Below are 27,332 nucleotides of genomic sequence, written 5' to 3'. Positions count from 1 at the left end.
TATCCTTTGATTATCTGGGTGGATCCTAAATGCAATCAGAAATGTCCTTATAAAAGGGAGGCAGAGAGAAATTTGACAATATAGATAAAGAAGTCAACATGAGAACTAAAGCAAAATGCTACATTGCTGGCTTTGAAGACCAGAAACACCAAAGGGAAGGACTACAGATCTAGAGACTAGGAAAAGCAAGGAGAAGCCTTGGGAAGGAACATAGCCCTGCCAACATATTGGTTTTATCCCAGTGAAATTGACTTTGGCTTTCTGGTCTCCAGAATTGTAAAAGAATAAATCTGTCTTATTTTGAGCTACCAGATTGGTGGTAATTTGTTACTGCAGCAATATGAAACTAAATACTATGGTAGAAATGACTTAGGGTGGGGAAAACATGGAGAAGGTTGGGAAAAATTGTATTTGAAATCCTACTACACATGTAAGTGGAGACGACAGGAAAGCTGTGGGATAAATAGGTCTGGAGTCAAGAGAGGGTCTAGGCAGGAGATCATCACCCTATGGACTGATTAAATCCAGAGAACTAGATTAAATAATCAGAGTAATATAGAAAAAAGAGTCAAGGTTGGAGATTTAAAACACTCCAGTATTTAAAGATCAAAAATAAGGAAGAAGTCCAAGAAGGAGTAACCTTAAAGAAAAAAATAGAAAAGGGTGATACTCCAACTGCCAAAAGCAGAGAATGTTCTAATCGATAGTGGTCAACAGTGATGAATGCTGTTAGGAGCATTCACATGTTAGGAATTGTGAACTGGCCACTGGGTTTGATACCACAGTCATGGGTCACACGGATGGGAAATGATAACGGTGATTGTGAGCTTGCTGGTGCAGATTCAAGTTACAATGATGGAGAATAAAGTGGGAATGTAGCCAACTGTATAGAGGAGGTTTATTGTGAAAGTAGGCAAGTGAGGCAGCTGGAAGGGGATGTCAAAGGAACTTATTTAGAGTGGGTGACATCACAGCATTCAGTGGAATTCAAGGTACACAAGTGAAGATGCTAGCCCTAGCTAAAGGAACATTCTTTCATTGGAACAGGAGGAAATGGAAAGCATTCAGGCACAGGTGCAAATTGGTGGTATAGTGGGTGGTAGTTAGATGAACTTTCTTCTGGTTGCTTTCACTTTCTCAGTGAAATAAGAAGGAAAAGTATCACCAGGGATGGAGGTCTGAGGAAAGAGACAACAGCTGAATGTGAGATTGAATTAGCCAGGTGATAGTGCTCCTGGACTAATAGTGAGTACCACTTCAGGACTGTGGATGTAAATTTAAAGTGAGACCAGTCAGCAGAGTTTGTCTCTTTCCAGCAATGCTCAGCTGCCCCCATGCAAGTTCACTGTATAAAGAAAGTTGTGTATAACCAGCTGTGTGGTTTCTCCTGGCAAATGCAACAGAAGGCTTTCTACCTATTTTTGGTAATTGACCAGAGAATACACTATGAATAATTTCAGTCCTTTGAAGTTCAAAAGCTTATTCTATAACTGAGCTTTTGGTCAATTTTGGTAAATGTTCCATGTGCACTTTGAGAACGTTTACTCTGGTATTGTTAGGTGTGGTATTCTATACGTGTCATTTTGTTCAAGCTGATTCATTATATTGTTCAGATTTCTTATCCCTACTGATTTTCTCATCTACTTAGTCTGTCAGCTGATAAGAGGTGTGTTAAAATCTTCCACTGTGATTATAGATTTATCTATTTCTCAAAGTTCTATCCAATTTTGCTTTTAAATTGTAATTTATTTCTTGGGGGAAAGATGTCTTTATTCTTAGGAAAATAACACTCTTATATCTACTAATGCTACTTTCCTGAAGGTCTATTTTTGCCTAATACTAGTATAGCTAAATCAGGTTTATTTTTATTAGTGGCCTTGTAATATTTCTATACTTTTAATTTCAATCCTTCTATGTCTTCATATTTTAGGTTTTCTTTCATAGAGTAATATGGAGTTAAATTTTGAGTTTTATCTAGTTTAATAATATTAGTCTTTTACTTGGAGTATTTGATCCATTTATATTTAATGTAATTAATTTTATAGTTGAGCTATATTTACCAGCCAGGCACAGTGGCATATGCCTGTAATTCCAGCAGCTTGGGAGGCTGAGGCAGGAGGATCACAAGTTCAAAGCCAGCCTCAGCAATAGCAAGGCTCTAAGTAACTCATTAAGACTCTGTCTCTAAATAAAATACAAAATAGGGCTGGGGATGTGACTCAGTGATTGAGTGACCCTGAGTTCAATCTCCAGTATCCCCCCCAAAAAATGTATATTTACCATATTACTTTTTTATTTTATCTTCTTATTTACATGGTTTTGTTTTCCTTTTTTTATTTGTCAAACATTTTAATTCTATTTTTTATTAGATTGTTGAAGATGCCCCCTTATGATGTTGTTAACATCAGAGATTATAACACTCATCAGTAGAGTTGCATAAAAACTGTTACTTCATTTCCCCAATAATATTAGAATACTTTAACTCTTTTAGTCATCCTCCTGCATTACTCTGGTAATGAATCTAAATTCCACATGTAACTTAACCACATAAAACATGATGATCATTTTACCAAGCAAAAATTTACATTTAGCCACATATATATCTTTCTAGTGTGCTTTATTCTTGAAGTCCATAGCTCTGTGTAGAATCATTTTAATAGCTCTTTTTAGTGTCTGCTGGTAACAAATTCTCACAGTTCTTGCATGAAAATGCCTTATTTTGTTGCTGAAAAATATTTTCACCAGGTGTAGAATTTTAGATTGGCAATTATTTTCTTCTAGCATTCTGAGAAGTTGTCCTTATCTTCCTTTGTTTCCGTGGGTTAACTGTCAGTCTTATCAATGTTCTTTTGAAGGTAGGGTTCTCTCTCTCTCTGCTTTTCAGACTTTCTCTTTGGTCTTCAGCAGTTTAACTATGATGTGCCTGGGTGTGTTGTTCTTTGTATTTATTCTCATTTGGGGTTGCAGAAGTTCTTGAATGTGTAGAGATCTTTCATCAGATGGGAAAATTCTCATCAGTTATTTCTTCATGTTCTGCTGCCTCATTCTACCCCCTCTTTTCTCTCTCTCCCTCCCCCTCTACCCCTCTTCCCTCCCCCACCTCTCTCCTCTCTTCTTCTGGAACTGTGCTTTAATTTTTTTTTTAAAGGTCAGACCTTTCCACTGTGCCCCACATCTCCTTCAATTTGGATGTGTTCCATCAACTTCTCAGTTTGATAATTCTGTCTTCTGCTATGTCTGGTGGGTTTAACAAAACCTATTTATTAGGTTTTTTTCAAGTATTTCATTTTTCACTTCTAAAATTCCTACTAGAGCCCCTATTTATATATAAGTTCTCAATTATTAACTTTTTGTGACTCACCCCCGGATCGGTTTTTGTTGTCTTTTTCATGTTGTTTTAAGTCATATCATCTGCCTTTTGGAATGCCTAGAGATCTTTTTGAATCCAAACATTCTATATAAGAAATTTTAAGGACTTTAAATAGTTATCATCTACTTAAAAATGTTCACCTACTCTGGTAGTCAGGGAGCATAGAGAACCAACCGTTTTAAAGTTTCTGGAAGACTCTATTTACCTCTTCAGTCTTGAGGCTTTTAAGTGAGAGCCTGGTTTTTTTCACTAGGATTTCTTCCCTGCCAGATCTTTGCTCTCTACCCATTAGGCTGTGGGAAATTCTGCTCTGATTTTAATAGATTTTTAGCTTAGCTCTTCAGGTTTCCTCCATACCACCTCAGGACATGAAATCTGATGGTAGAAGCTTAAGCAGAAAGAAGAGACAATGGATCCCATCCAAACTTGAGGGAAATTTTTGCTGTGAAGAGGACAGATAAATGAGATATCTAAAGGAGAATGTATAATCCAAAGGGTTTAGAATGTATAAAACAAAGGGTTTGGCGGGGGGGGGGGGGAGGGGGTTGTTTGTTTTGTTTTGTTTTGTGTGTGTGTGGTGCTGAGTTTGAACCCAGAGCCTTGTGCATGCAAGGCAAGCATTCTACCAACTGAGCTAATCCCCAGCCCTCAAAAAGGATTTTTTTAAAAAGAAACAACAAGAAACTAAATATAGTGTTCAAGGGATATCATTAGGATAGGTTAGGAAGCTCTAGGTCAGGGGAATGGTATCAGGGAAGTAGGAAGTTAGCAGATAAATGAGAACAAGGAAGGCTCACTGGAGACCACAGAGGCCACGGGATATGTGAATTCAGGAAAATAAAATCAGCCTCTCCTTGAGGCTCAAAGAAGGTGATGATAAGAGAAGAAACATATTTCAGTTCTGTAATGTGTGAGGTTCAGGCAACAGGTGCATGTAGAGAATTACTAGATTCCAATACCAGTGGAAGGATGTAGAAGGAGAGAATTAGGCCAAAGACGAAGAGCTGGGCCATGCCAGCTTGGACATCAGACTGGAGTGGAGGAGCCAGGGAGGTGGAAGGGCAAATGAAGACAATATTTCTAGAAGGGACCAGTGAACCACAATGAGGTCTTGCTGAAATGTCAGGAGGATCACAAGGTGACCTTGGAGCTTGGTGTGAAGGTCTAGAATAGACAGAAACTTAGTGGAAATGAGTTCAGGTTAAGTGAAAACAGGAACTCCAAAGACAGTTCTTTAAAGAAATTGTTGCCCAGTATGACCAGTGTGGACAGTATGAGCAGAGAGGCTAGTCATTGGTCAGTCAGAAAGGCTAGAATATGGTCAGTTGAGACTGAAATTTTGGAAATTATATTAACAAGGTATAACTTATTGAGGCTGAGTTGGGGTAAAGGTAAAGACTGTGGAGACCAAAAAGGAACTAAGAAAGCCAGGCTTCAGATGAATTATCCATGTGGATTTGAAGGCACCAAACTTGGTGACCAAGTGTATGGTAGAAAAGAAGACAGTGAACCTGGTGTCCACATCTTTTGTGAACAGAGTATAACTAGGATGTTGGCCAATGACAAGAAGAGCTGGGGCCATAGTCTAATGGCATGAGCATTACACAACAAGGGTTTTGAACTTATAAAACTACATGATAAGAAGTTGAAAATAGCCTGCATGTAACAAGACCCTAGGAGAAACTATACCCTCAGCAGAAAGCAGTTTCAGATATTGCAGTTTAAAAAAATAAAATAAAAAGAGAGTGTTAGTCTGCCTGATGCCACAGTCTAAGTTCCAATAGCTTCTGTTAAAGAATATGGAAGAGGCTGCACAGAATGGAACAAAGTTAAGAGAGATGATCTCAAAGTCTGCCTCTGATGACCCAGGAGGGAAGGACCAACTCATTAAAATTCAGAGCACCAAGCAGCTGGGAAAGGATACTGAGGGTCCAAGAGGCCCACAAAGCTTCTAGGAACAGTAAAGGGAGAGTCCTGTAGCTGGTTCCTGAGTGGAAAATGTAAAGCCTCTGTGTTTAGGCTTTTGCCAAGTTGGTTTATATTCCTTTAAGTAAAACATGAAAAAAAAAGTTAATAAAAGAGAGAACATAATTAATAACTAATTTATGTCTGGGAAGTCAAAGCCCAAGGGGAGGTTCTGCCCTGGGTTCCAAAACAGGGTCACTGACAATGCTATAAAATCAGCCTTCCACTCTCCTGGGAGTGAGGCCCGTGTACAAAAACCCAGAAGGGCCCGTCTCCATCAGCCTCTACCACAATGATGACCAACGTGTCACTGTTTTTTTCAAGTCCATAGGTGTGGATCCTCTGCCGGCTAAGCTGTTCTATGACAAGTCACATGACCAAGTGTGGGTCCTGAGCTGGGGGGACAGGCACAAGTCTCAACCAAGCCTCCAGGTATGTTGAGTGCGTGGAGGCTGCCACCCATCCTATAGAAGGACTGTCTCCCTACATGATAAAGATCTCCTGCTTTCCTAGGTGTCTAATCACATATATCCACAATATTTCCATAAACCTCAAGGAGAAAGTAGGAAAAAGCCTCAGGGTAATGCCCCTCTCAATTAACAGGATATCTTAGGCCATGCCTCTTGCTGAAGATAATAATATGATGATAATAAAATTCCGATGTCATGAGAACCCAGTCCCCACCAACCCCACAATACCTGCCTCTTCTGAGCTAGTAACTCCCACAATCAGGATAAAGCCCTGGGTCCAGGCATTGAGAAGGGAGACAGTTCTTTCTTCCACCTTGGGCTAGACAGACTGGAGGATAATATGAAAGCAAGTAGTAGATGCTGGCTGTCTTAATCTATTTTCTGTTACTATAACAAAATACCCAAGGCTGAATAATTTATAAAGGAGAGGTTTATTCTGGCTCATGATTCCACTCAAGATCAGGCAACCTCAACTGTTCAGCTTCTGGTGAGGATCTTGTGCTTCATCTTGTCATGGTGGAGACATAGAAAGAGAAAGTCATAATTAAAAAAGGAAAAGGAGCAGCAGAGAGCAATTATATCAATAAACAAAAACACAATGTCCTGAGTGCTAGTAGTTTGCCTGTGGCTGTGGAGGCCACGTCGTCAGCCCCTGCACTGTGCTTACTATCTCCTAGGAAAGGGCTGAGCTCTGGAGATCTGTAGGATCCTCACTCCACCAGCCAGGGAAAGTCACCCAGTCCTGTGCTGAGTGTGCCTGACCTAGCCTTTCTCACCAGAGATCAGGACAGGAGTGAGCCCTACAAAAAGTGAATTCAATGCCTGTGCGCTCCATCTTCTCCAAGACACTGCAGAGGGCTGTTCTGAAAATGCAGGAGAGGAGTTAATTCACGACATACAATGGGTGGCTTGGGCCATCAGGGTTTCTCCCTCAGAACCCTGATTGAGGAGAACTGCAAACGAGATGGTTCTGCCCTCTTTCCAAGACTGGTGAGAGGCTGGGAAGGCCAGAGTCTGGAGAAGCTCCCTCTCAGGGACTGACCACTGGCCCCAACCACCAGCCAACCTCCTGGTGCTCTGCTGGGTCAGGTAGAGATGCTATTTCACCTCCTGTAAACTGAGATTACTATTACTCAAGGGATGCCACTAACCAGCCCTGGGTTCCAGTGAGCTGAGAAAATAGTAATAATAATAATAATAGCCCTCTGAGGACCTAGGAGCCAGAATAAAGGTTTCTCCGAACAGAGCATCAGCCCAGAGAAATAGAACTGCCTGTGAGATCCATAAAATAAACGCTAAGAATGTACCTAAGTAAATTCAAGAGATGGGCCACCAGAAAAGGTTTTGTTTTGTCAACTAAAAATGAGCAAAATTTTTTCCTAATTTGAAACTACAGTCAGTGAATTAGAAAATTCAATGGTTTCTACTGAGAAAAAAAAAATGTAGGCTGAAAGATGAATCTTTCTGAAATCACAAAGCAAACACATGAAGAGATTGAGATGTGAAGTAAGGACCACAGAAGTTTAGACAAAGGTCACAGTTGAAATGGAATCAAACATTAAGTAAATTTGGAATATTAACCAGGTAAATTGAAAGGGATCTGCAAGTTCCAGTCTAAATTGACAAGAAATGACATCTCTGCCCTTTTTAAAGTAAAATTCTGGAACTCCGAGAATAAAGGGAAAATCTTGCAAGGGAAGATCTTTCTGAGCAGAAAGAGCAAATTACCTATAAAAGACAAAACAAGCAGATTGGCATTGAACTTCTCACCTGCAACAGTAGCTGGACGCCCACGGAGCCACATCTACATACTGTGAAGAAGAAAAGGCTAAAACCCCACGGTCCTGTTCCAGCTGAGACATAATTTACCTGTCAAGACAAAAAATAAATAAATGATGTAAGGGTATGCAAACACTCTGGGAGTGTGTAGCCTCACTTAAGATACTTAGATGAACATCAGATGGACCAGATCAAAAGGAAAGAGAAAAGGGAGAGAAAGTGTTGATGAACCAAAGAAAAAGATTTAAAAGCAAGGGGGATGGAAGGTATAGGAGGAAAGTAAAGTGGCTTGAATTGGGAGGGACACTGTGCGTGAGAAGCACTTGACAGCAGACTATAACTAAAGGTGGAGCTATTTCAGTCAAAAATAAAAGGAGGGAGAGGAAGCTGAAGGAAAGTAAAAAATACTCAAAAATCTCCCTCTGTCGGGATGAGAGAGGATACAGAGAACGTTGAAGAAGGAGTATCTCTTACTCCAAATGTGACCAGCTGAATTATCTTATTAAAAGCAGAGATGATCCAATTGGGCTTAAAAAAAAGAAAGAAAATTAGCAACAAGTTCTTTACATGAAATGAAATAAGATGAAGTGATAAAAAAGGTTGAATTTAAAGGGGTGGGAATAGTGATAAGAGGTGAGTAAGAGATGTCTGGGAAAGGGAACAGGAACATCAGATGAGGCAACTTCAAGGTCAAAAGCTCTGAACAGTCGTCAGAGAGACGTTGACCTGCCAAGGTGTAAAACATAACTAACTACATAAAACAGGAGTGTCTTAACAATTAGATTTAAAATGAACTTAAATTGTACATACCGAGGAGACAAAGAATGATATAAAAAATTAATAGAAACAATGAGCTGAGTTTAATAAATATAGGCAATCTTTCACCTGCCAAATAGAATTTTTCACACATTCTCATATATAAAAGCCTATTGAAATCATAAGAAAACCTCAAAATTTTTGTAAAATTAGATGTTATCGGCTATAGTATCTGATAATTTGAAATAGTTCAATGGTAACCTATTTCATTCCCAGATAGGTATTGGATCAAAAGCAATTTGGGGGGGGGGGAGGGAATATTTCACATCAAACCCAGCAGGATACACAGAAAGCTGTATGCAAGGAATAGTTAACAATGGAAGCTTGTTAACAATGGAAAGGGAGTATTTGTGTTAAAAAATTGGGAAAAGAACAAAATGTTAAGAAGGAATTAATAAGGACTGAAATTAATAGAAAACAAAAACAGAATAATCCTTCCCTACCTTAATGTAGAAGAGAGAAAACAAAAATAGACAAAATGTAGAATGAGAAAGGAACTACTACTGCAGATACAGGAAGATGAAAATAGCTGGAATTAAATACTACCTTGCAACTCTGGGTGGCAGATTTTAAAACCTTAAGAAATAGGTGATTGTTTATGAAATGCAAAAGAAAAGAATAGTACCTAACTTTAGAAAAAGGAAACTTGAAATAGAACGATTTGTCATGGAAGGGTTTTTTGTTTTGTTTTGTTTTGTTTTTAGATTGAAGAACTGCCATAAAAATATGTACATCTGAATTTTATCAAGGCTTCAAAATATAGATAATTTTAATATTATTTGAACTATCCCAAACCATACAGGGGGTATACAGCTCCTTACTTTGTTTTAAAGAGCCAGTATAATTATAACTATAAAAATTGGTTTAAAATAATATTTTAAAAACTATAGACTAATCTCATCAATGAATACAGAAGCAAAATTCAAAACACAATATTAAGAGTCCAGCAATGTATCTGAATGCTCAAACAGGAAACACATTCCTAGGATGTAATGATGTTATTCATAACTCCAACAAATTAAAAGGAAAAAAGAGAATGTATTCAGTAAGTACAAAAAAGCATTTAATCAAATACACTAGACAGTCTTAATAAAAGGCCTAAAAACCAGAATAGAAGAAAATTCCTTAAATATGGAAAAGATCTATTTCCCAAAAAATAAGGCAAATCTTTGTCTACACGGCAAAACACTAAAAGCATCTTAATTAATAGGAGGAATTAGACAATGGTGATCATCATCCGTCCAGGAAACACATTGTCACCAAAAAAAGAAATAGTTAGGGTGGGTTACGGCTAAGGAAACCAGTACTTGCAAAAATTACTCCTGGAAATGTCACCTAACACAGCAATTATCAAATGGGACCCAAAAAGGAGTCATTTTTGATCCATCTCCTTGACTTTTCAGAATATATTCAAATGCTGTGATCATGAGTGTAGACGAAGATTTAGCTATGATATTCTATGTCACTGCATTGTTTATATTTGCGAAACATTAAAATATCCTAATATTCTCTCTAAATACCCACAGGAAGGGATTTGTTAAACAAATCTTGCTGTCACTACGTGAAGATGTATCCATAACTGAGGCCTCCCCAGCAACCAGTTTTTGAATGTTGGTCTCTCCTTGAACTCTGCCCCGCATGTCTAAAAGCTAAAATCTCAGGCCCAGCTTTTAGCTACCTCTCCACCTGTCCCACTGGATACCTGATTCCTTTGCATCTCTAGGTATCACTTCCCAACTGGCTTTGTCCACCCTCTGAGGGAAATGCCTAGACTTCTTGTTCCTACCCTTGTAACCAACTGACATCTCCTAATACTCAGCCATATACGTGTATCTCCTGAGGCAAGCCCGGAGAGATAGCTTAAGGGCACTTGTGGGCCCAGCCAAGTGCCAGGACACAAGACCAGGCCAAGAAGGAATTTATGACTCCAAGAAACAAGTCTGACATGCCCACATCAGTTCAGTGGCCCATGGTACTGCGTGTTGATGAAGTAACCTCTGAATATAGGGTGTCAGAGTGGTGAAGCGCGAATGACACTGACCGATGACAGCCTGTAATTTTCCATCTCTATTATAAGCTAAAATGACAGGCCTGATATCCAGCAGTGATTGCATGCTGCCTTAGAATCCTCTGGCATTTTCCCCCAGACACTCTGTGATCCAGTTTCCTTGTGCCGATATTTTCTTAATGCCCAGATCTATGAGATTTTCTCTCGTGGACTTGCCATGAAAGTATCATTTGACCATTTTTTAAAAAGGAAAATCACAGGAAAAATAACCCAGTGCTACTTGAGAACTGCCCCAAGACTGAAATAACAGTGAGCATCCCTCCACTCTCCGGCATTCAGCCTGCTGACCCCCAACTAGAAGCCTGGTGAAGACTCAAATCTCAAGCCTGCCTGAGGGGGAAGGCCAGGTGTTTGTGTTTTCATGGAAGTGAGAGCCAGAGGCAGGCCCATTCCTAAAAGGCAGAACATCCAGAGCTCCAAGTTGTGTGAGTCAGAAGCCCCCCACCAGAGGCTGCCCTCACCCTATAGGCCCAGCCTTGGGCTACAGAAATCTGGATCCCTCTTTCTGCATGCTGGCCACAAAATCATGATCAAGAAACATGTCTCACTAGGCTCTGCCTCCTGTCCTGCCCAGAGAGTCTGGGCTTATCCTTAGGGACATTAAACCAAAACTGCCCACAAGTTGACCAAACCCCTCACATGACTGAAGATCTCCCTCCTTCTGGGCAATAGCCTAGAACTTTAAGGCAGAGGGATACAGACTACCTGACTCAGGCTCAGCCTGGCCACAGGGGCTTCACACAGAGACCTCATTCTATCACATGCCACAGGACTCTCTCTCCTAAGCTGCCAGTGTGCCTTCCCCTGACACAGACACAACAGGGACACATACCAGAGAATGGTTCTTACTGTGTCCTGCCAAGTCCACGGGGGTGGGGGCGGGGGGGTGGGGGGAGAGCAGTGCATCCAAGGAAACAGATCAGCCATGTTCTGTCACTATCAATTTGCACAAAGCACAGGCCTAATTCTTTACTTTTCACAGCAAGTCTTCTTTGTAAAACCATCATCTCCCCAGCATCCTAATTGTAAGACATCTAACTGGCATGAGTAGCATCTCTGATGCATACCTGCAGGGAATCCCTGCTTTCTCAAATAAATCTCAGACTCACAACTCTCAAAGAATATCTCTGTGAATAGGAAACCACAGATTCCCTAACCCAGGGAACCTGGCACTGTGGGAAAATAAAGTCCCAGCAAACAATGCCACCACTTAATATTTTCATTATTAAAGGACTTTCCCTCTTTTCCTAGGGTGACCTTGAGATTGAGAAGGTGAGAATCCCTAGAGGGAAAGGAGGCTGTCTCAGAACAGAATGATGTTTTAGTTCCAGGAACCCCCCTCAGAATCTCCAACCCTATCCCTCAAGTCCTCATTCTGTCATTGCAATGGCTGGCACAGGGCACTGATGGCAGGCTGAGCCATGAAGGAGGGAATGACTGGGACCATCTCTCCTGCCTCACCACTTCCTCTCCCAGGCAGGATGAGTGCCTGCCTGCTGCATTCCTGAGCAGTTATGTTTGCTGCAGTCTCTTCCTTGAGACTTATCCACCATCTCTCCCTCCCAAGGAGCCCCTCTGCTGGGGGCCACACCTGAGCACACAGGTGTCTCCAGGCTTCCAGTCCTCTGCCTGGATGGGCCCTCACAAGGACTGTGCTCTATGTTGTAGGTGATCACAGAAGCTAGTGCTGGCCAGGGCCAGCACCTCATCCGAACAACCTTTGCAGGAGTGGATGATTTCTTCATTCCTCCAACAAACCTCATCATCAACCACATCAGGTAAGCTGGCCTGCGGTGCCTCTAAGGACTTCATGCTCCAGCCTTGCCCAGAGTGGTACCTGTTTGTGTCTCTTCTCTTCTCTTCTCTTCTCTTCTCTCTCTCCCCCGCCCCTCCCTTTCCCTCCCTCCCTCCCCCTATCTCCCCTGAACTGACTTTGGACTTATCAGGAAGGGACAGAAATGAACCCACTTCTGACAAAGCAGACCCAGAACTTAGTCCCCTTTGCTTAGCCACTCTGATAAAGTTAAGGAGGGTGCCTAGCTCCTAATACCTTCAGGAGCCCAGTGACATCAGGAAGTGTCATCTTCAAGGTAAGAACAACAGAGGAAGAAAGAAACTACAACACAGAAAGAAAGAAGCAACAGTGATTAGTTAAGCATCCTCTCCTTTTAGACCCAAAAATCTAGTAGAGGTGGCCTTGACTCCTGTTTTACTGGTGAAAATACTGAGGCTCAGAAATGTGAAGACAATGGCCAAGGTCCTGCAGACAGGAATTGGCAGAATCAGACTAAATGCAAAGCCAAGTCTCCTTCCACTGCCCCATTCGACCTCATTTCCAGCTAACTACAACCCATGGTTCCTCTAGGAGCCCCCAGGGCACCTGTGCAGAAACCCACAAAGAGACAAGACCTCCTGGATGTCATAGTTTTTACCATCATTCAAAATAGAAATTAATAATAATAGCCACGGGGCTGGGATTGTGGCTCAGTGGTAGAGCACTTGCCTAGCCCATGTGAAGCACTGGGTTCGATCCTCAGCACCACATAAAAAAATAAATAAAATAAAGGCATTGTGTCCATCTACAACTAAAATTAAAAGAATAATAATACTAGCCATGGCCTCAACTGCAAACCTTTCCCAACCTGGCCATTCCCCTTCCATATTCATTTTAGAGAGCCCCCAGATGTTTTCTCTAAAGCTCCACCTCCAGAAAACTCAGCTGGAGACTCCAAAGGTCTTATGGTGCTGTTTGTGCCTTTCTGGACTGTGATGTCAAGCACTTTCCTCCAGGTACAATGGTCCATTTTGGAAAGTTGATGTGGGGAGTCACACTTACCCTTACCCAAGGAAGAACACAGCCACCTTATGAGCGCCCTCCCTACAGAGTGCGCCTGGGGAAGAGCCTCTGAAGCTGTATTAATTAGTGAGAACCCCACAAAGGAGCTGAATTCAGCTAGGCCCCACAGTTCCTACCTACCTTTTGTATTCCCAGTCCTTCTAAGAGCATTATCACCTGCTCTTTCCATACTCTGGCTCTTTAGAGATGCTTTAAAGATATGCCTGGAGGGAGAGAGCATTTTATCCACTCTGAGATAGAGTTTTCCAAGAGAATAATATGGAAGAGATTTTTTTTCCTATTCCTTTAGGTGGAATTATCAAAAGAGCTTTGTTGAGTATAGGCTCTTCATGTCAAAGGGAAGTCCCACCTGAATTCATATGCTTAACAAGCCTCCAAACAGGACTTTCAGAAAGTCCAGATGTAAGCAACTACCCCTTGCTTGAGCCTCTCCACTAAAGTTCCCTTTCCTGTTTTCCACATTTTTTATTGGTGCATTATAGTTATACATGTTGATGGCAAAGTTCCCTCTTATATTGGATCATCTCAACAGTCCTAGGAAGAAACTGTCTTTGTTTTTTTATAATCACTGAGACTCAGAGAGGTAAGCAGCTTGCCCCAGGTCCTGCAGTCAACAGGGCAGCATGGTGGCGCCAAGTCATCTTGCCCCCAAGGTGACCACTGTCCTTGGCCCATTGCCCAAGGCTCTTTCTCCCTGCATCATCAGTGCCAGAGAAGAGACTTCCCAGGGCCCAGGACACTGATGGGAAATCTGTACCTGTGTAGCTACATCTTCATCCTCCAATTCTGACTCACCCTCTATTCCAGTAAACATCTGAGATGTGGGTTCTCTGATCTTGTCCTCAGGGGAAGAGTCTCTTTTCAGTGCATGCTCACCCTGGAAGCACAGGCCTTGCAGAATCAGATTCAAGGGCATCCAAAAGGAAGAAGCCATGGAAGCCCTTTCACCCTCCTTTAAAAATCATGTCTAAAGATGAGTGCATGTTGCTAGAGCATAAGTCCAGTAACATTTATAACTCAACCACATTTGGCCTGAGATCATAGATAATGTATTTAGGAAGCCATCCCCTGCAGAAAGATATAGCTTATTAATAGGCTATTAGATCACCGAATGATTGTGATAAAGGGAAAAGGGTAAGGAGGCAATCCTTTAAGACAAATGTCAGAGCCCCTACTCCTCCAAGAGGCCTCCCACTGTCTGACCTCCATTCTTCCCCTCCCAGGTTTGGCTTCATCTTCAACAAATCTGACCCTGCAGTTCACAAAGTAGACCTAGAGACACTGATGCCCCTCAAGACCATAAGCCTGCAAAGCCATGGCTGTGTGCCCCAAGCCATGGCACACACCCACCTGGGAGGCTACTTCTTCATCCAGTGCCAACAGGACACCCCCACCTCCACCACCCCGCAGCTGCTCATTGACAGTGTCACAGATTCTGTTCTTGGTCTCAACAGTGACGTAACGGGGACCCCCCATGTGTCTCCCGATGGGCGCTTCATTGTCAGCACCGCCGCCAACAGTCCCAGGTTTCACGTGCAGGAGGTCACAATGAGGGGGGAGATCCAGACCCTGTATGACCTGAAAATAAACCCGGGCATCTCGGACTTGGTGTTCCAGCACTCCTTCACCGAAGGTAATCAGTATGACATCTATGCCACCCTGGAGACACAGCCCGACCTGCTGTTCCTGGAACTGTCCACAGGGAAGATGGGCATGCTGAAAAACTTAAAGGAACCACCCACAGGGCCAGCCTGGCCCTGGGGAGGACCTCGCAGAATCCTGAGGGACAGCGGGTTATTTGGACAGTACCTCCTCACGCCAGCCCAAGAGTCACTGTTCCTGATCAATGGTAGACAAAACACACTGCGGTGCGAGGTGTCCGGCATAAAGCGGGGATCCACGGTGGTGTGGGTGGGCGAGGTATGAAGGAGCTCAGCACAGAGCCCTGGGCCCCACGGGCACCACCTAGTCCTGACACCGCAGCCCCAAGCAGGCGCGCTGTACATTTTCACAGACAAAAGCAAAATCCCGTATCCGCTTTGTGGTTCAACACTGGTCTCCTTGCAAGTTTCCTAGTATAAAGTATGCGCTGCTATCAAGATTGGGGTTTTTTCATTAGGAAGTATGATTTATGCCTCGAGCTGTGACAAGAACATAAGCTGCTGTGCAAAGGAATCATTTCTGTACCAGGCTGCACGCCGCGTCACCTGGGGATGCCGTGGAACCAAGAGATCCTGCTTTCCGGGGACACTCCTGTCAGTTGCCTTCACATTGTCATCATCCTGTCCCGCCAGCCCCAGCCAGAATTTTTGCCCTGAACCTAGTGGCCTGGAAACAGGGCTGAGCAGGAGCAGGGACTGTCCCTCTGGGAGTTCAAGGCCATCTGTCCTCGCTTGGGACCTCACTTTCTCCTTCACAGCCGCTTCTTGCTTTCCTTTCCATCTGACTTGGCGTAAGCCTGAGGGAGAGCCAATGAGACTTATTACACCTTGGGGGATGGGGAAATCACTCTCTTTATTTTGGAAATTTTTGATTAAAAAATAATTTTTTATAATCTCAAATGCTAGTAAGCAGAAAGATGCTCTACGAGGTCCAGCTATATTCTTCCCTGCCTTAGGCCACGTCTCTGGGGGTCACTCCTGAACATTCCACAGCCAGAAGAACAATGGTCATCCAAAAACAATGGCCCGCTATACCATTGCCGCTCCTCTGCCCCAGGTGCAGATCAGGCCATCAGGTTGGTAAAGACTTGGTCCTGTGTTGGGAACCCAAGAGACCAGGACAAGCCTGCCTGCGTACCTGCTTTTCACCACGGAAGGGGGACATTTCCCTAGCCAGGCCCGGTACCCCAGATTCAGGGCAGACTAGGCTTGCCTGGAAAGGTGTACCCAGCCTCCAGACTCTATGCAGAAGCCCCAAGGACCCAAGAGCTGTCCCTCCAGGTTTCCAATGGATGGATTTCTTTTCTACCCAAGACCCAGACACTCAGCCCAAGTCAGCACTGCACAGAGGACACTTTTCAGGAAGTGCTTTATACATGTCACAATCTATACACACTCCAAAACTCAGAATCCGAAGACTGCAGGCTGATAGCACCAAGTTATTCCCAAATGTCTCAGCCTATGCAGGAGATCAGGTGGGCAGCACAGTAGTACAGCCCAACCATCCTTGGGGAGACCGCCTATGTCAGAGACTCTCAGCAAGAAAGAGTCCCTGTTAACTTCTCAAAATACCCCTTTCCCAGCTGGGTGCAGTGGCGCACGCCTGTCATCCCAGAGACTTGGGAGGCTGAGGCAGGAGGATCTTAAGGCTGGGTAACATAGGGAGATGCTGTTTCAAAATAAAATTTTACCAAAGGCCGGGGTTGTCACTCATGGTAGGACACTTGCATGGCATGCATGAGGCTCTGGGTTTTAGCTCCAGTATGGCAAAAAAACAATAATAATTTAAAAACCCTGTCCTTCTCTCTCTTGTGTCAATGGCCAAAACTATACATGCTTTCTGGCTTGATCATTCTGTAAGCTCCATGGGTTGGGAGAGGTGGCCCTGTCACAGACACCTTAGCTATTTTAGCCACCTTCACCTGCCAGCATGGCCATGATTTTGAAATTATCCTACACACAGCTCCTTTCACTCCCCTCTGACTACCCAGCCCACCTGTGCTCTCCCCAATTTCCTGATACCAGCCCTTGTCTCCCGCATCTCCTCTCTCTTGGCCAAACACCCGTCGCCCACAACTCCCAGGAGAGTGCCTACACGTGTACGTTCATGTTTTTGACTTTTTTTCTTTTTAAGGTAAGACATGTAGGAAGAGGTTGGGGAAACTGACCTCTGGAATCTCATGTTCAGTTTTACAGTAGCTGGGACAGATAGTAACACACCTCACCCTGACACTGTTTTGTTCCTGCCTCAGTATCCTGACAGATTTACTCCTAAACTCCCACGTTTATCACTGAAATTCTCCGGTATACATGACTTTGCCTCTTGGCAAAATAGTGTCAACCCTGGCAGAGGAGTCTCTGAGCCTAAAGGAAGAAAAAAATTCCCACTATCAGGCCAGAACATCAGCCTGTCTGGGTCACAGGATTCCTAAGTAAAAGGGCAATCCAGTCCAAACTGGCCTTGTAAGTTGGGAGTGCCAGAATTGACGTCTGCTCCATCCACTCCTTTGCCTCTATTCCTCTGTCTCTAAATGTCCCTGAAAGGCACACCTACTTTCCACTGTCCTTACAGTGAAGCTACTGGAGACGACCAGCATGCAGGACACAGTTGAATTAGAGCAGGAAATCACGGGCCTGATGCCCAGGGCAGAGTTTCAGCAGCCCAGCCCTAGGAAGCCAAGTCACAAAGGCCAGAAGACAAATGTCTTCGTAGCAGTGAAACCAGAGGATCTGCTCAGATGGGAAGCAGGGGAATGACAGGCCAGACCTGCCTGCCCTCGCACATTTCAGCCACAGAAGCAGCCAGGAACACGATTTGAAACCCACTGGTGTGGACGGTACCAGCAGGACAGGTGGGCCTCCTGTAAAGAACCCAGCAGGTGATCTGATGAACAAAAAGATTAACAACTAAGAGTTGGCATCATTAAAAACGGATTGATTTACCAAAAGAATCACCAGAAGATGCTATCTACATAAACTCCATCAGTAATTTTGAAATACAGTTAATTTCACAAAAATTCATCAGTTCTCCCTCAACCCCTACCAGAATAATAATATGAACTTGTGGTGACATGAAGTCTTTGAAATGGAGGCTCTTTTTCTCCTTCTGCCCAAGTGAGCAGAACCATGCATGAAAGTTCTGGATCCAAAAGGCCCACCCAAACACCTCCAAATGGATGGTAGAAAGAAAGACTTTCTGGTGAATCTCTTGCACAGGCAGGCCTAAGAGTGGGCCACCCCAACGTGGCCAAGGCCAACAACCCAGCCTCAGCAACACTGACTAGCCAGCTCTACCGGGGGCTGGCCCAGACAGATTTCTTCAGTTCCCCAAGTCATACAATATATTCTGCTACCTCCCCCAAGACCCAGAAAGAAACTGGAAGAGCCCTGCAAGGTCTTGGCTGGGGCCAACTATGAATACCAAGCTCTAGGAACATTGACCCAGAGATAGCATCATTACAGATGGAAGCTCATTCCCTGTAATTCCACCCCAACCCAAACTTCTCCCCATAGCCCGCTCATGTGTGCAGAAGAGAGCTCCCAGCTCCAGGTAGATGCCCTGGAAGACGGCTTACAACCCAATTAAAGCCAAGAATGGCCTACCGCCGTGGAGCATTGTAACTGCTGAGTCTTCATTTAAAAAAGCAGCCAGGAGTTGGCTTTGTACAGCTACATCTTGTTTTCTGTTGACCAATAACCTGTGAACTAAAGGAGATTTCAGAACTGAGATGTGATACAGATTCATTCTGGATATATTTTTCTACAAGGGGCTTAAAAGTGTAGTCAATTCATTGTTCACAATGTGTTTCATTCAGGTCCAACAGATGTTGAACCGTCCTCACTAGCAAACCCCACCACCCACTGCAACCCTCCTCTTCAGAAGCAAACCTCCAGGAGAGTTGATCCTGCTCCCCTCCCTCCTATGCATCCACCAATCTACCTCACATTCTCCTCCCCTGCACCCAGCACCACTGGAATGCTGCCCCATGCCAGGAGGCCAGTGACATAAGATGACTGCCGTGCTGATGTGGAAGTCCTCTGCCAGCCTATACCAGGAACATCCATCCCAGTCCAACAACAATCAGAACCCATGAGACGCAGCCCTTTGCTGCCTGGAATTATACCTTAAACCCTAGCTCACAGAGAAGAACCTTGCATGAAAGTTGGATTCAAGATAAGAGAAAACTCACTCCAAACTATCAAGAAGTGGGATATTGTCCAGCAGAAAAAGACCATGACATCTCAGCCAAACCTCATCTTTTAGGGGGCCCAAGCTCCCCAACCTTCCTCTATTTCCAATTCATTCTTTCTTTCCTGTTCCCTTCCTGCAACTTTGGCCCCCTGTTCATGAGCTACTCCATAATAGCTCCCACCATTCAACGAGCAAATGATCTTGCTCCCACCCCAGTGCCCCGCCAGTGCTTTAGGGTTCAAGTGAGAAGTCACTCATTGACCAGATGCTATGATTTGCCATCAGATTGGCATATAGACATAGCAGTTTTGTTCAAGAAAGTCACTAACTGCCTTGGTTTCTCTCCAGAATCATAGAGATTATAAAACAAAGATGCTTCAAGTATTCAAAGGGGAGAAAAATATAGTGCCTATCCTCAGCGTGTGACTAAAAAATCCCAGGTAGCTGATGGAATTCAACTCACTTCCTGCTTTTGTCCACACCAGATTATCTGTAAGTCACTTGAGGATTTGAGCATCTTATCTGGGCCTGCAGGCTTTAGGCATCAGCCACCCAGCAGACACTGGGACAATGAAAAAGCATTGTCTGATGCCTCTATATCCTCCTTTGGAGCTGTGGGCAGCCAGTGGGGAAGACTAATTCAACCAAATACAATGTGTGAAATTATGGAAAATGAGAGAGAATGGAGATTAGCTTCCAAAATCCACAGCAAGGCTTTCGTAGCCGGCACCAGAGTATTTTGCATGTTTTTGCAAAGTCACAATTCACACATCCTTCTTTCCAAGCTCATCTTGATGGATATGGGAACCATCCCTTTTCCGTGTGGTCCCAGAGAAGTTTGGCCCTGCCCTGGAGGGCTCTGGGGGACTCAGCCTACACTCCACAAAGCAATAACTACAGACTGGCCCCTGCACCACACCTGGTAATCGGTGGCTCTCCATGTGTCACCATGACAGGATCAGAAAACGCTGCCCTTTGGAGGCACCCCCTTCAAGATCAGAGCTTTGTTTCTGAGAAAGGACAAATAGCATTGGTTGCTTGTGAGGCCCAAGCACCCCAAAAATGAAACAAAAGAGAAGCCCTAACTCTAGACCTACATCCACTGTCCAGCATGGCGCCTGAAGACCTATTCCTTGCTACTTCAGCTACTTCTGAGAGGCCAGGGAAACGGGCCTGCAGGCCACCCCAGACCTACAGCATCCAATGGGGGTGGAGACCTTGCTCCCTGTCCTCTCACACCACCTGCTGGCTTCCAGGGCTGGCCATCCCCTCTCCCGCCCTCCCCTGGTCCCATCGCTTCCTACCTTTGGGCTGCTGCCTGTGCTCTCTGAAGGCCACTGAGATGATCAAAAGCAGAACTGGGCATGGAGTTTTGCTGGAGTGGTCGCACACACCATTTCATGCTCTCGCGTCACGGAATGACCCTCAAGATGTGAAGTCACACACACCATTTGTCCCATTTAGATTCTCATCCTTCCCCACCTCAGAAACCTTTCAGATCTCTTATGTCAAGGCAGGTTACATTATTTTAAGCAGTTGTGTAGACTCCAAAATATATTTTCTGTAATCACCACTATTTCTCAAAAGGCCTCCTCCTGTAATTATTATACATGTGAATTTTTCCTTATTTATAAAATATATATATAAATTATTTTTAATACATCAACTTTAGTAGAAATTTGTACCAACGCAGTAACAGTATGTGGCATTTGAAATAAGTTTGTGTTTACTTTGACGTATGACACAGTATTGAACACATGATGTATTTGCAGTACCACTTGATAAAAAGATGATTCACAGATTATCATAAAGTATTGTCATTGTAAATGCTCTTTTTCTGAGGATTTTACAATAAAACTTAAGAAAAGTTACCTTTTTCTGGCACCAATCTGTCGGCAGTTGTTAAAGTGAGAATGGATTTGGGCAGACCATTCATCAGCCTCTCTTCCTGTCCACTGCAGTCATAGGTATAGGTGGCCTGATCACCTCCCTCAAAGGCCTCCACATCTAAATAGCATTACCTCGGGCTGGGTGCAGAAACACATGCCTGTAATCCAAGCAGCTTGGGAGGCTGAGGCAGATTGCAAGTTCAAAGCCAGTGTCAGCAACTCAGCAAGGCCCCAAGCAACATAATGAGACCCTGTCTCAAAATTTAAAATAAAAAGGGCTGGGGATGCGGCTCAGTAGTTAAGCACTACTGGGTTCAATCCCTGGCACAAAAACAAATAAATAAATAAATAACATTTGGGAGCAACACAGTGCTGCTCCCCATCTCTTGGAGAACTCAATGTGCCCAGCCCTGTGATATGGACTTAATAAACATTTATTTTAAGCCTTACAATAACCCAACAAGATAGGTACCATTGTAATCCCCATTTTACAGAAAAAGAAGCCAAGGCTCATCAACAGGGCCACGCTTCAAATCCAATCTACATACCTGCCAACACACACACCCTGACCATTGATGCTACTATCTTCTATACCCCCATGTGACAAAGTCTGACCCTCCATTGCTCCAGCCCTACTTCCTCACAGACCCCCTCACACACCTCTCTCTGCCTCATTAACATTAGAGGAAAGTCCAGCAATTCCCTTTGTCTACAGAAACCTGCATCTAATCTGAACCCAAAAACATAGAATAAAGCAGAAAGCAGACACCAGTTTGCTCTCTGCCCCACCTAACGCTGGGCTCATCCCTTCATACACTCGGGTTATCTCTAATGTATCACAAGTCCCAGAAATTCAAGGGTTGGCATTCAGGGGAGTCGGGTGGCAAAGGTACAGCCCATCCCAGGACCTGCCCCAAACAGGGCAGGGGCTTCTGTCCCATCTGACATCCCAACTATTCTCCCCTGACCAAGCAAAAGTAGGCCACACAGAGATAAAAAGTTACTGGACCCAGCTCCACAGATCTAAGTGAAGGATTGACTCATGTTTGGCACCTCCCATGGCCAGAACACCTCTGCAACCACATCTGCTCTCTTGTTCAATCATCATTTTCCAAAGACCATCGTCAGTACCCAGGCCATCCACATGGAGCCCACAGTCCACAGGAGTCAGAGACCCAAGAAGAACCATAGGTTCAAGGAGGGTGCATGTAGGAAAGCTTGCTTGGAGAAGTTTTTTTGGATGAGGTGATAGAGAAGTCAAGTGGGAAGGACAGAGGGGGGTGACAGACTGCCTGCCAAGAGGAACAGCAAAAGCAATGGACTTGCACAGAGAGAATGGCAAGAAGGTGGGCATGATGGGCACAGCAGTTGTGAGGGAAGGTCTCTGCACACAGTAAGTCCTGAGACTGAGAGAGCTGCAGGGTGGAAGCCACCTTATTACAGAGGTAGAGGCCATTATTTAGGTTCTGGGGCACATCATCTTTCCAGCTGATGAACTGAAGGTGTCCATGTAAAAAGGAAAAAGGACAGGAGATGCTGCCCAAAACATGCCTTTGTCTGCAATCTGCATCCAGGACCCAAAAGCCTGGATTTTATTTTTTTTTAACATGTCACAACTCCCAATCACCCTAACAACCAAAACATCATGACCCTCACTGAGAAAGCTTGCTGAGGCTTATTCAAAGTATAATAATCAGAAAAAGGGGGCAGGAAATTGAGGCAAAAATGAAGGGAGTCAATTTCTTTAAAGTCCAGTTCTGTGAACCCCATCCATCCTCTCTTCGAGGCCATCCATGCAGTTTCTATCAGTCAAAAGTCTCCAGAAACTTCCCTGGGACTGCCAAAAAAATAGAGGACAGGAGGAACGTCTTCTCTGAGAGGACTCACTCTCTCCCTTGCAAATGTGTTCCCTTTCCCCTTTCCTCTCCTTTTAATAAACTCGTGCCTATTATTCCGAGTGACATGTCTGAAATATTTCTGGGCTCACACTGATCGGTCTTTCTAAAAAGAATCTATTCACAAGAATCAAAATGAATAAGGGGTCTCTGGCTGCTGCAGCTCTGCAGCAGGCCTCTGCCCTATAAAAATACTCTATTAAAAGAATGAAAAGACAAACTTTGAACTAGGAGAAACTACCTGTAAACCATATATCCAACGAAGGACTAGTATCTAGAATACACAAAGAACTCAGGACACTGAACAGTAATATAACAAGCAATGTAACTAGAAATGGAAAAACACATGACTTCTAAAATTCTAACACAGAAATTTCACCAAAGAGGATATATAGATGTTAAATAGGCACATGAAAAGATACTCAATATCATTAGTTACTAGAGAAATGCCAATGAAATATCACCACCACATTAGAATTGCTAAAAATACTACTCTGAGAAAATTAAAAATAGTGACAACATCAAATGCTTCTGAGGATACAGAAAAACTTGATCATTCATACACTTCAGAAAGAAATGTAAAATGATGTGGCCTCTCTGGGAAAAAAAAAAAGTGGGTTTTTTATTTTTTTAATCAGCATTTGACTATCAGATGACTTGATAATTTCATTCCTGGGCTTTTGTGCAACAGAAGTGAACACTTACCTTCTCCAAAACCCATATACAAATGTTCACAGCACCTTTATTCATAATGGCCTGAAACAGGAAGCAACCCAGATGTTCTTCAGATGCAGTGCCCACATGATGACTCATTTATGATATCAATTCCTGAAATGGTAAAACTACAGAAATGGAAAGCATATGAATGGTTACAGGAATAAAGGAAGAGAATAGTGTGAGAGGGATCTAGGTGTGGATATCAAAAAACAATAGATGAGATCCCAGTGGCAATGGAAGTGCTATGTGTTGACTGCACCCACATCAGCCTCCCAGTTGTGCTATTGAACCATGGTTTTGCAAGATGTTTCTTGTTGGGAAAACTGGGCATTGGGCTCACAGAATCTGGGTTGTTTTTTTCATAATTGCACATGAATCTATAATTATTTCAAAAGAAAAAAACTTTCAGGTCCAGGTGGTATCAGCAGTGACTATTCTCAAACATTAAAGGAAGATATAAAGACAATTCTACACAAACTCTTCCTGAGAATATAAAGGAAAGAAAAAAAATACCCAACTCACTTTGTGATACTAGAATAATTTTTTACACTAAAACCCAATAAAAACAACTCAAGAAAAAGAAAATTAAAAGCCTATTGTACTTGTAATAAAGATAACAAAATCCTAAAGAAATAACAAACTGAATCCCACAATTCAGAAAAAGAAGTAATGCATTATGACTAAGATGGATTAATCTCAGAACTGCAAAGTTGATTCAACATTAGGAAAAAATTTATGTAATTTACCACATTATCAGATGAAAGGAGGAAAAGCATATGAATATCTCAAGAGATGTACAAAAATATTGAAAAAAAATCATAAATCAATTCACATGCATGATCTCCTTTTAGCAAAGTAGAAACAGAGACTTTATTAACTAATCATTCAAAATGAAGGTCTACAGTGAACAAATTTCAGTGAAGCGTGAACACTGGTGAGCTCCCTGTTGGACCAGGAACAAGACAAGGATCCCACTACCACCACATCAATTCATCACTGCATATCAGTCCTAGCCAGAGCCAGAAAACAAGAAGAGATGGGTGTAAGATTTGAAAGAAACAAAATTATGTGATTGTGTAGTTGGAAAATTAAAATGAATATACAACTTATTAATTTTCACAAGAGAGTTCAGTGAAGTTGACAACCAAACAACACAACATAAAAAATTATATTTCCATATACCAGAAACAAACAATAAATTTAAAAAAAAATGATACCACTTATAATAGAATTTAAAAGCACAGGAATAAAATTAATAAAAACAAAAGATCCCTCTGAGAAGAATTCTAGAACTTTAAGAGACATTAATTACACTAAGTGGAGAGATATACCATGTCAATGGACTGGAAGATTTCATAATATAACAGTGTTAACTTTCCCAGATTGATTCATAGAATAATATAAAGAAGGGATTTTAGAAAATTCCAAAACGTATATGGAAGTTTAAAAGATCACAAGTAGCTAAGAAACTCTTGAAGGAAAAAGGGTCTGGAATTTTCTCTATTAAATAAGACTCAATCTAAAGGTATAATAACTAAGACAATGTGGAATTGAGCAAGTTAGACAAACGGATCAGTGGAAATTAATACAGGGATCAGATATATATATATATATATATATATATATATATATATATATATATATATGAAAGTGTTATATCCAGTAGATTTAGCATTGCAGATTGGTGGGGGAAAGGTGAAATTTTTCAATAAATGAAGCTAGCGCAACTGTGTATCCATAAGGAGAAAAAAAAATAAGACCCCATCTGACCCACATGCAAAAATTATTTCCAGTTAGATTTTTTTTAATAAAAATTTAGAAGAAAATATAGAGCATCTTTATAACCTTGAAAATAATTTCTTAAATAAGATACAAAAAAAGGCTGTAGCTCAGTAGCAGAGTGCTTGCCTAACATGTGTGAGGCACTGGTTTCAATCCTCAGCACCACATAAAAATTTTTAAAAATAAATAAAGGTTGGCTAACCATCTACAACTACAAAAAAAAAATTTAAAGATTAATAAGCTAAGCTACATAAAAAATTGACTGTTTCTGTTTATTTAAAACACAAAATGTAAAAAGATAGGGCATCAAGTGAAAGAAGATATTTATTTGCCATAGGTACAGTGAAAAAAGTAACATCCATAATATATGAAAAACCCTCACAAATCAATAAGAACAGATGCAACAGAAAAAATGGGCAAGATTTAAAAAAAAAAAAAACCACAAAAGAGGAAATCCAGAAAAACCAACAAATATATAAGAAAGTGCTAATTCACATTAGTAATCAAGTAAGCCAAGTAAAATTAAATTATATAAATGTATTTAAGATACAAATACATTCTAACCTAAACGGCAAAAATGAAAATAACTAAGAGTAGTAGATGATGGTGATTATGTAGAACAATAAGAGCACTCATTCATGGCAGGTAGGAGCACATATTGGAAAGCGGTTTGGCATTATCTTAGAAAGCGATTCTATTCATGGGTACACAACAGAAACCCATGGTCGAGTGCACCAGGACACATGCTCATGCAGTCCTCACAGCATATGCTGTAATAACAAAGACTGGAAACAACTCCAACATTTTTTAGTAGCAGAGTGGAAAAAGAAATTATGATATGTTCCTATGACGGGTTACAGCAATGAAAATAAACCACGGACAGTCATACATTTCATCATAAGTCAGTCTTAACAAACAATGTTAAACAAAAGGGTAGCTATAGTTCAAGAAAAGCCAAACACAATAAGAAAACCATGAAGAGAGACCAGAAAAAGGTGTCCCAAAAATACTAGTAATGAAAGAAGGGAAGAGATTGCTACTGAGAATAGGCATAAAGCTGGCAACATCATGTCCCTTAGGCTGGTGGTGATTATAAGCGTTCATTAAATAATCCTATGCTACATGTACTTCCACGCATTATGTTACATTCAAATATTTCTTTAAAAATGTTCAGTTTCTGGGGCTGGGGTTGTGGCTCAGTGGTAGAGTGCTTGCCTAGCATGTGTGAAGCACTAGGTTCGATTCTCAGCACCACATATAAACAAATAAATGAATAAAGGTCCATCAATAACTAATAAATTTTTTTTAAAAAAAAAAAGTCTTCAGTTTCTGGCAATACAACGAACCATGTTTCAAAAAATCCATTACTACCTAGAAATGCTGGAGAGAACAGAACAAATGCTCTTCAACGCATAAGTAAAGAAAGCAAAAACAAAAAAGAAAAAGGTGAATCAGAAGAGAAAATATGAGCAAACCGGAGCTTGGGTTTTGATAAACAAGTAGAAACAGAGGTAAAACCTTGAACCCAAGCAAGGTAGAAAATTATGAACTGAAACTCCTAAATAAATCTGAGACATTGGGCTAGGGTTGTGGCTCAGTGATAGAGTGCTTGTCTTGCCTGTGTGAGGCACTGGGTTCTATTCTCAGCACCACATATAAATAAATGAATAAAATAAAGGTGCATCAAAACTAAATATATATATTAAGGGCTGGGGATATAGCTCAGTTGGTAGAGTGCTTGCCTTGCATGCACAAGACCCTGGATTCGATCCACAGCACCACAAAAAAAAAAAAAAATTAAATATCTGAGACATTTAAAGGGATTCCTCCTCAGGGAAGACCATTCTAGAGAAAAATTGACACATTGGCTC

At 42.2% G+C, this 27,332-nt stretch overlaps 1 protein-coding gene across 1 annotated transcript in view; it reads left to right on the top strand.

Annotated features, from left to right (window-relative positions):
- Fstl4 (follistatin like 4) overlaps positions 1–20,999 on the top strand; it is a 413,115-nt gene extending 392,116 nt beyond the window's left edge. The window contains exons 14-16 of the mRNA XM_046467657.2: positions 5,660–5,767; positions 12,137–12,246; positions 14,549–20,999. Coding sequence (XP_046323613.1) covers positions 5,660–5,767; positions 12,137–12,246; positions 14,549–15,251 — 921 coding nt within the window. The 3' untranslated portion in view covers positions 15,252–20,999. The remainder of the gene's footprint in view (positions 1–5,659; positions 5,768–12,136; positions 12,247–14,548) is intronic.
- Positions 21,000–27,332: the final 6,333 nt, after the last annotated feature.

This window comes from Marmota monax, unplaced genomic scaffold (assembly GCF_021218885.2).
Source record: "Marmota monax isolate L192 unplaced genomic scaffold, Marmota_monax_Labrador192_F-V1.1 WCK01_AAM20220418_F8-fsc00199, whole genome shotgun sequence".
NCBI classification, from domain to species: domain Eukaryota; kingdom Metazoa; phylum Chordata; class Mammalia; order Rodentia; family Sciuridae; genus Marmota; species Marmota monax.
Note: the sequence above shows the minus strand (reverse complement) of the source record. Positions and strands in the feature narration are given on the sequence as shown.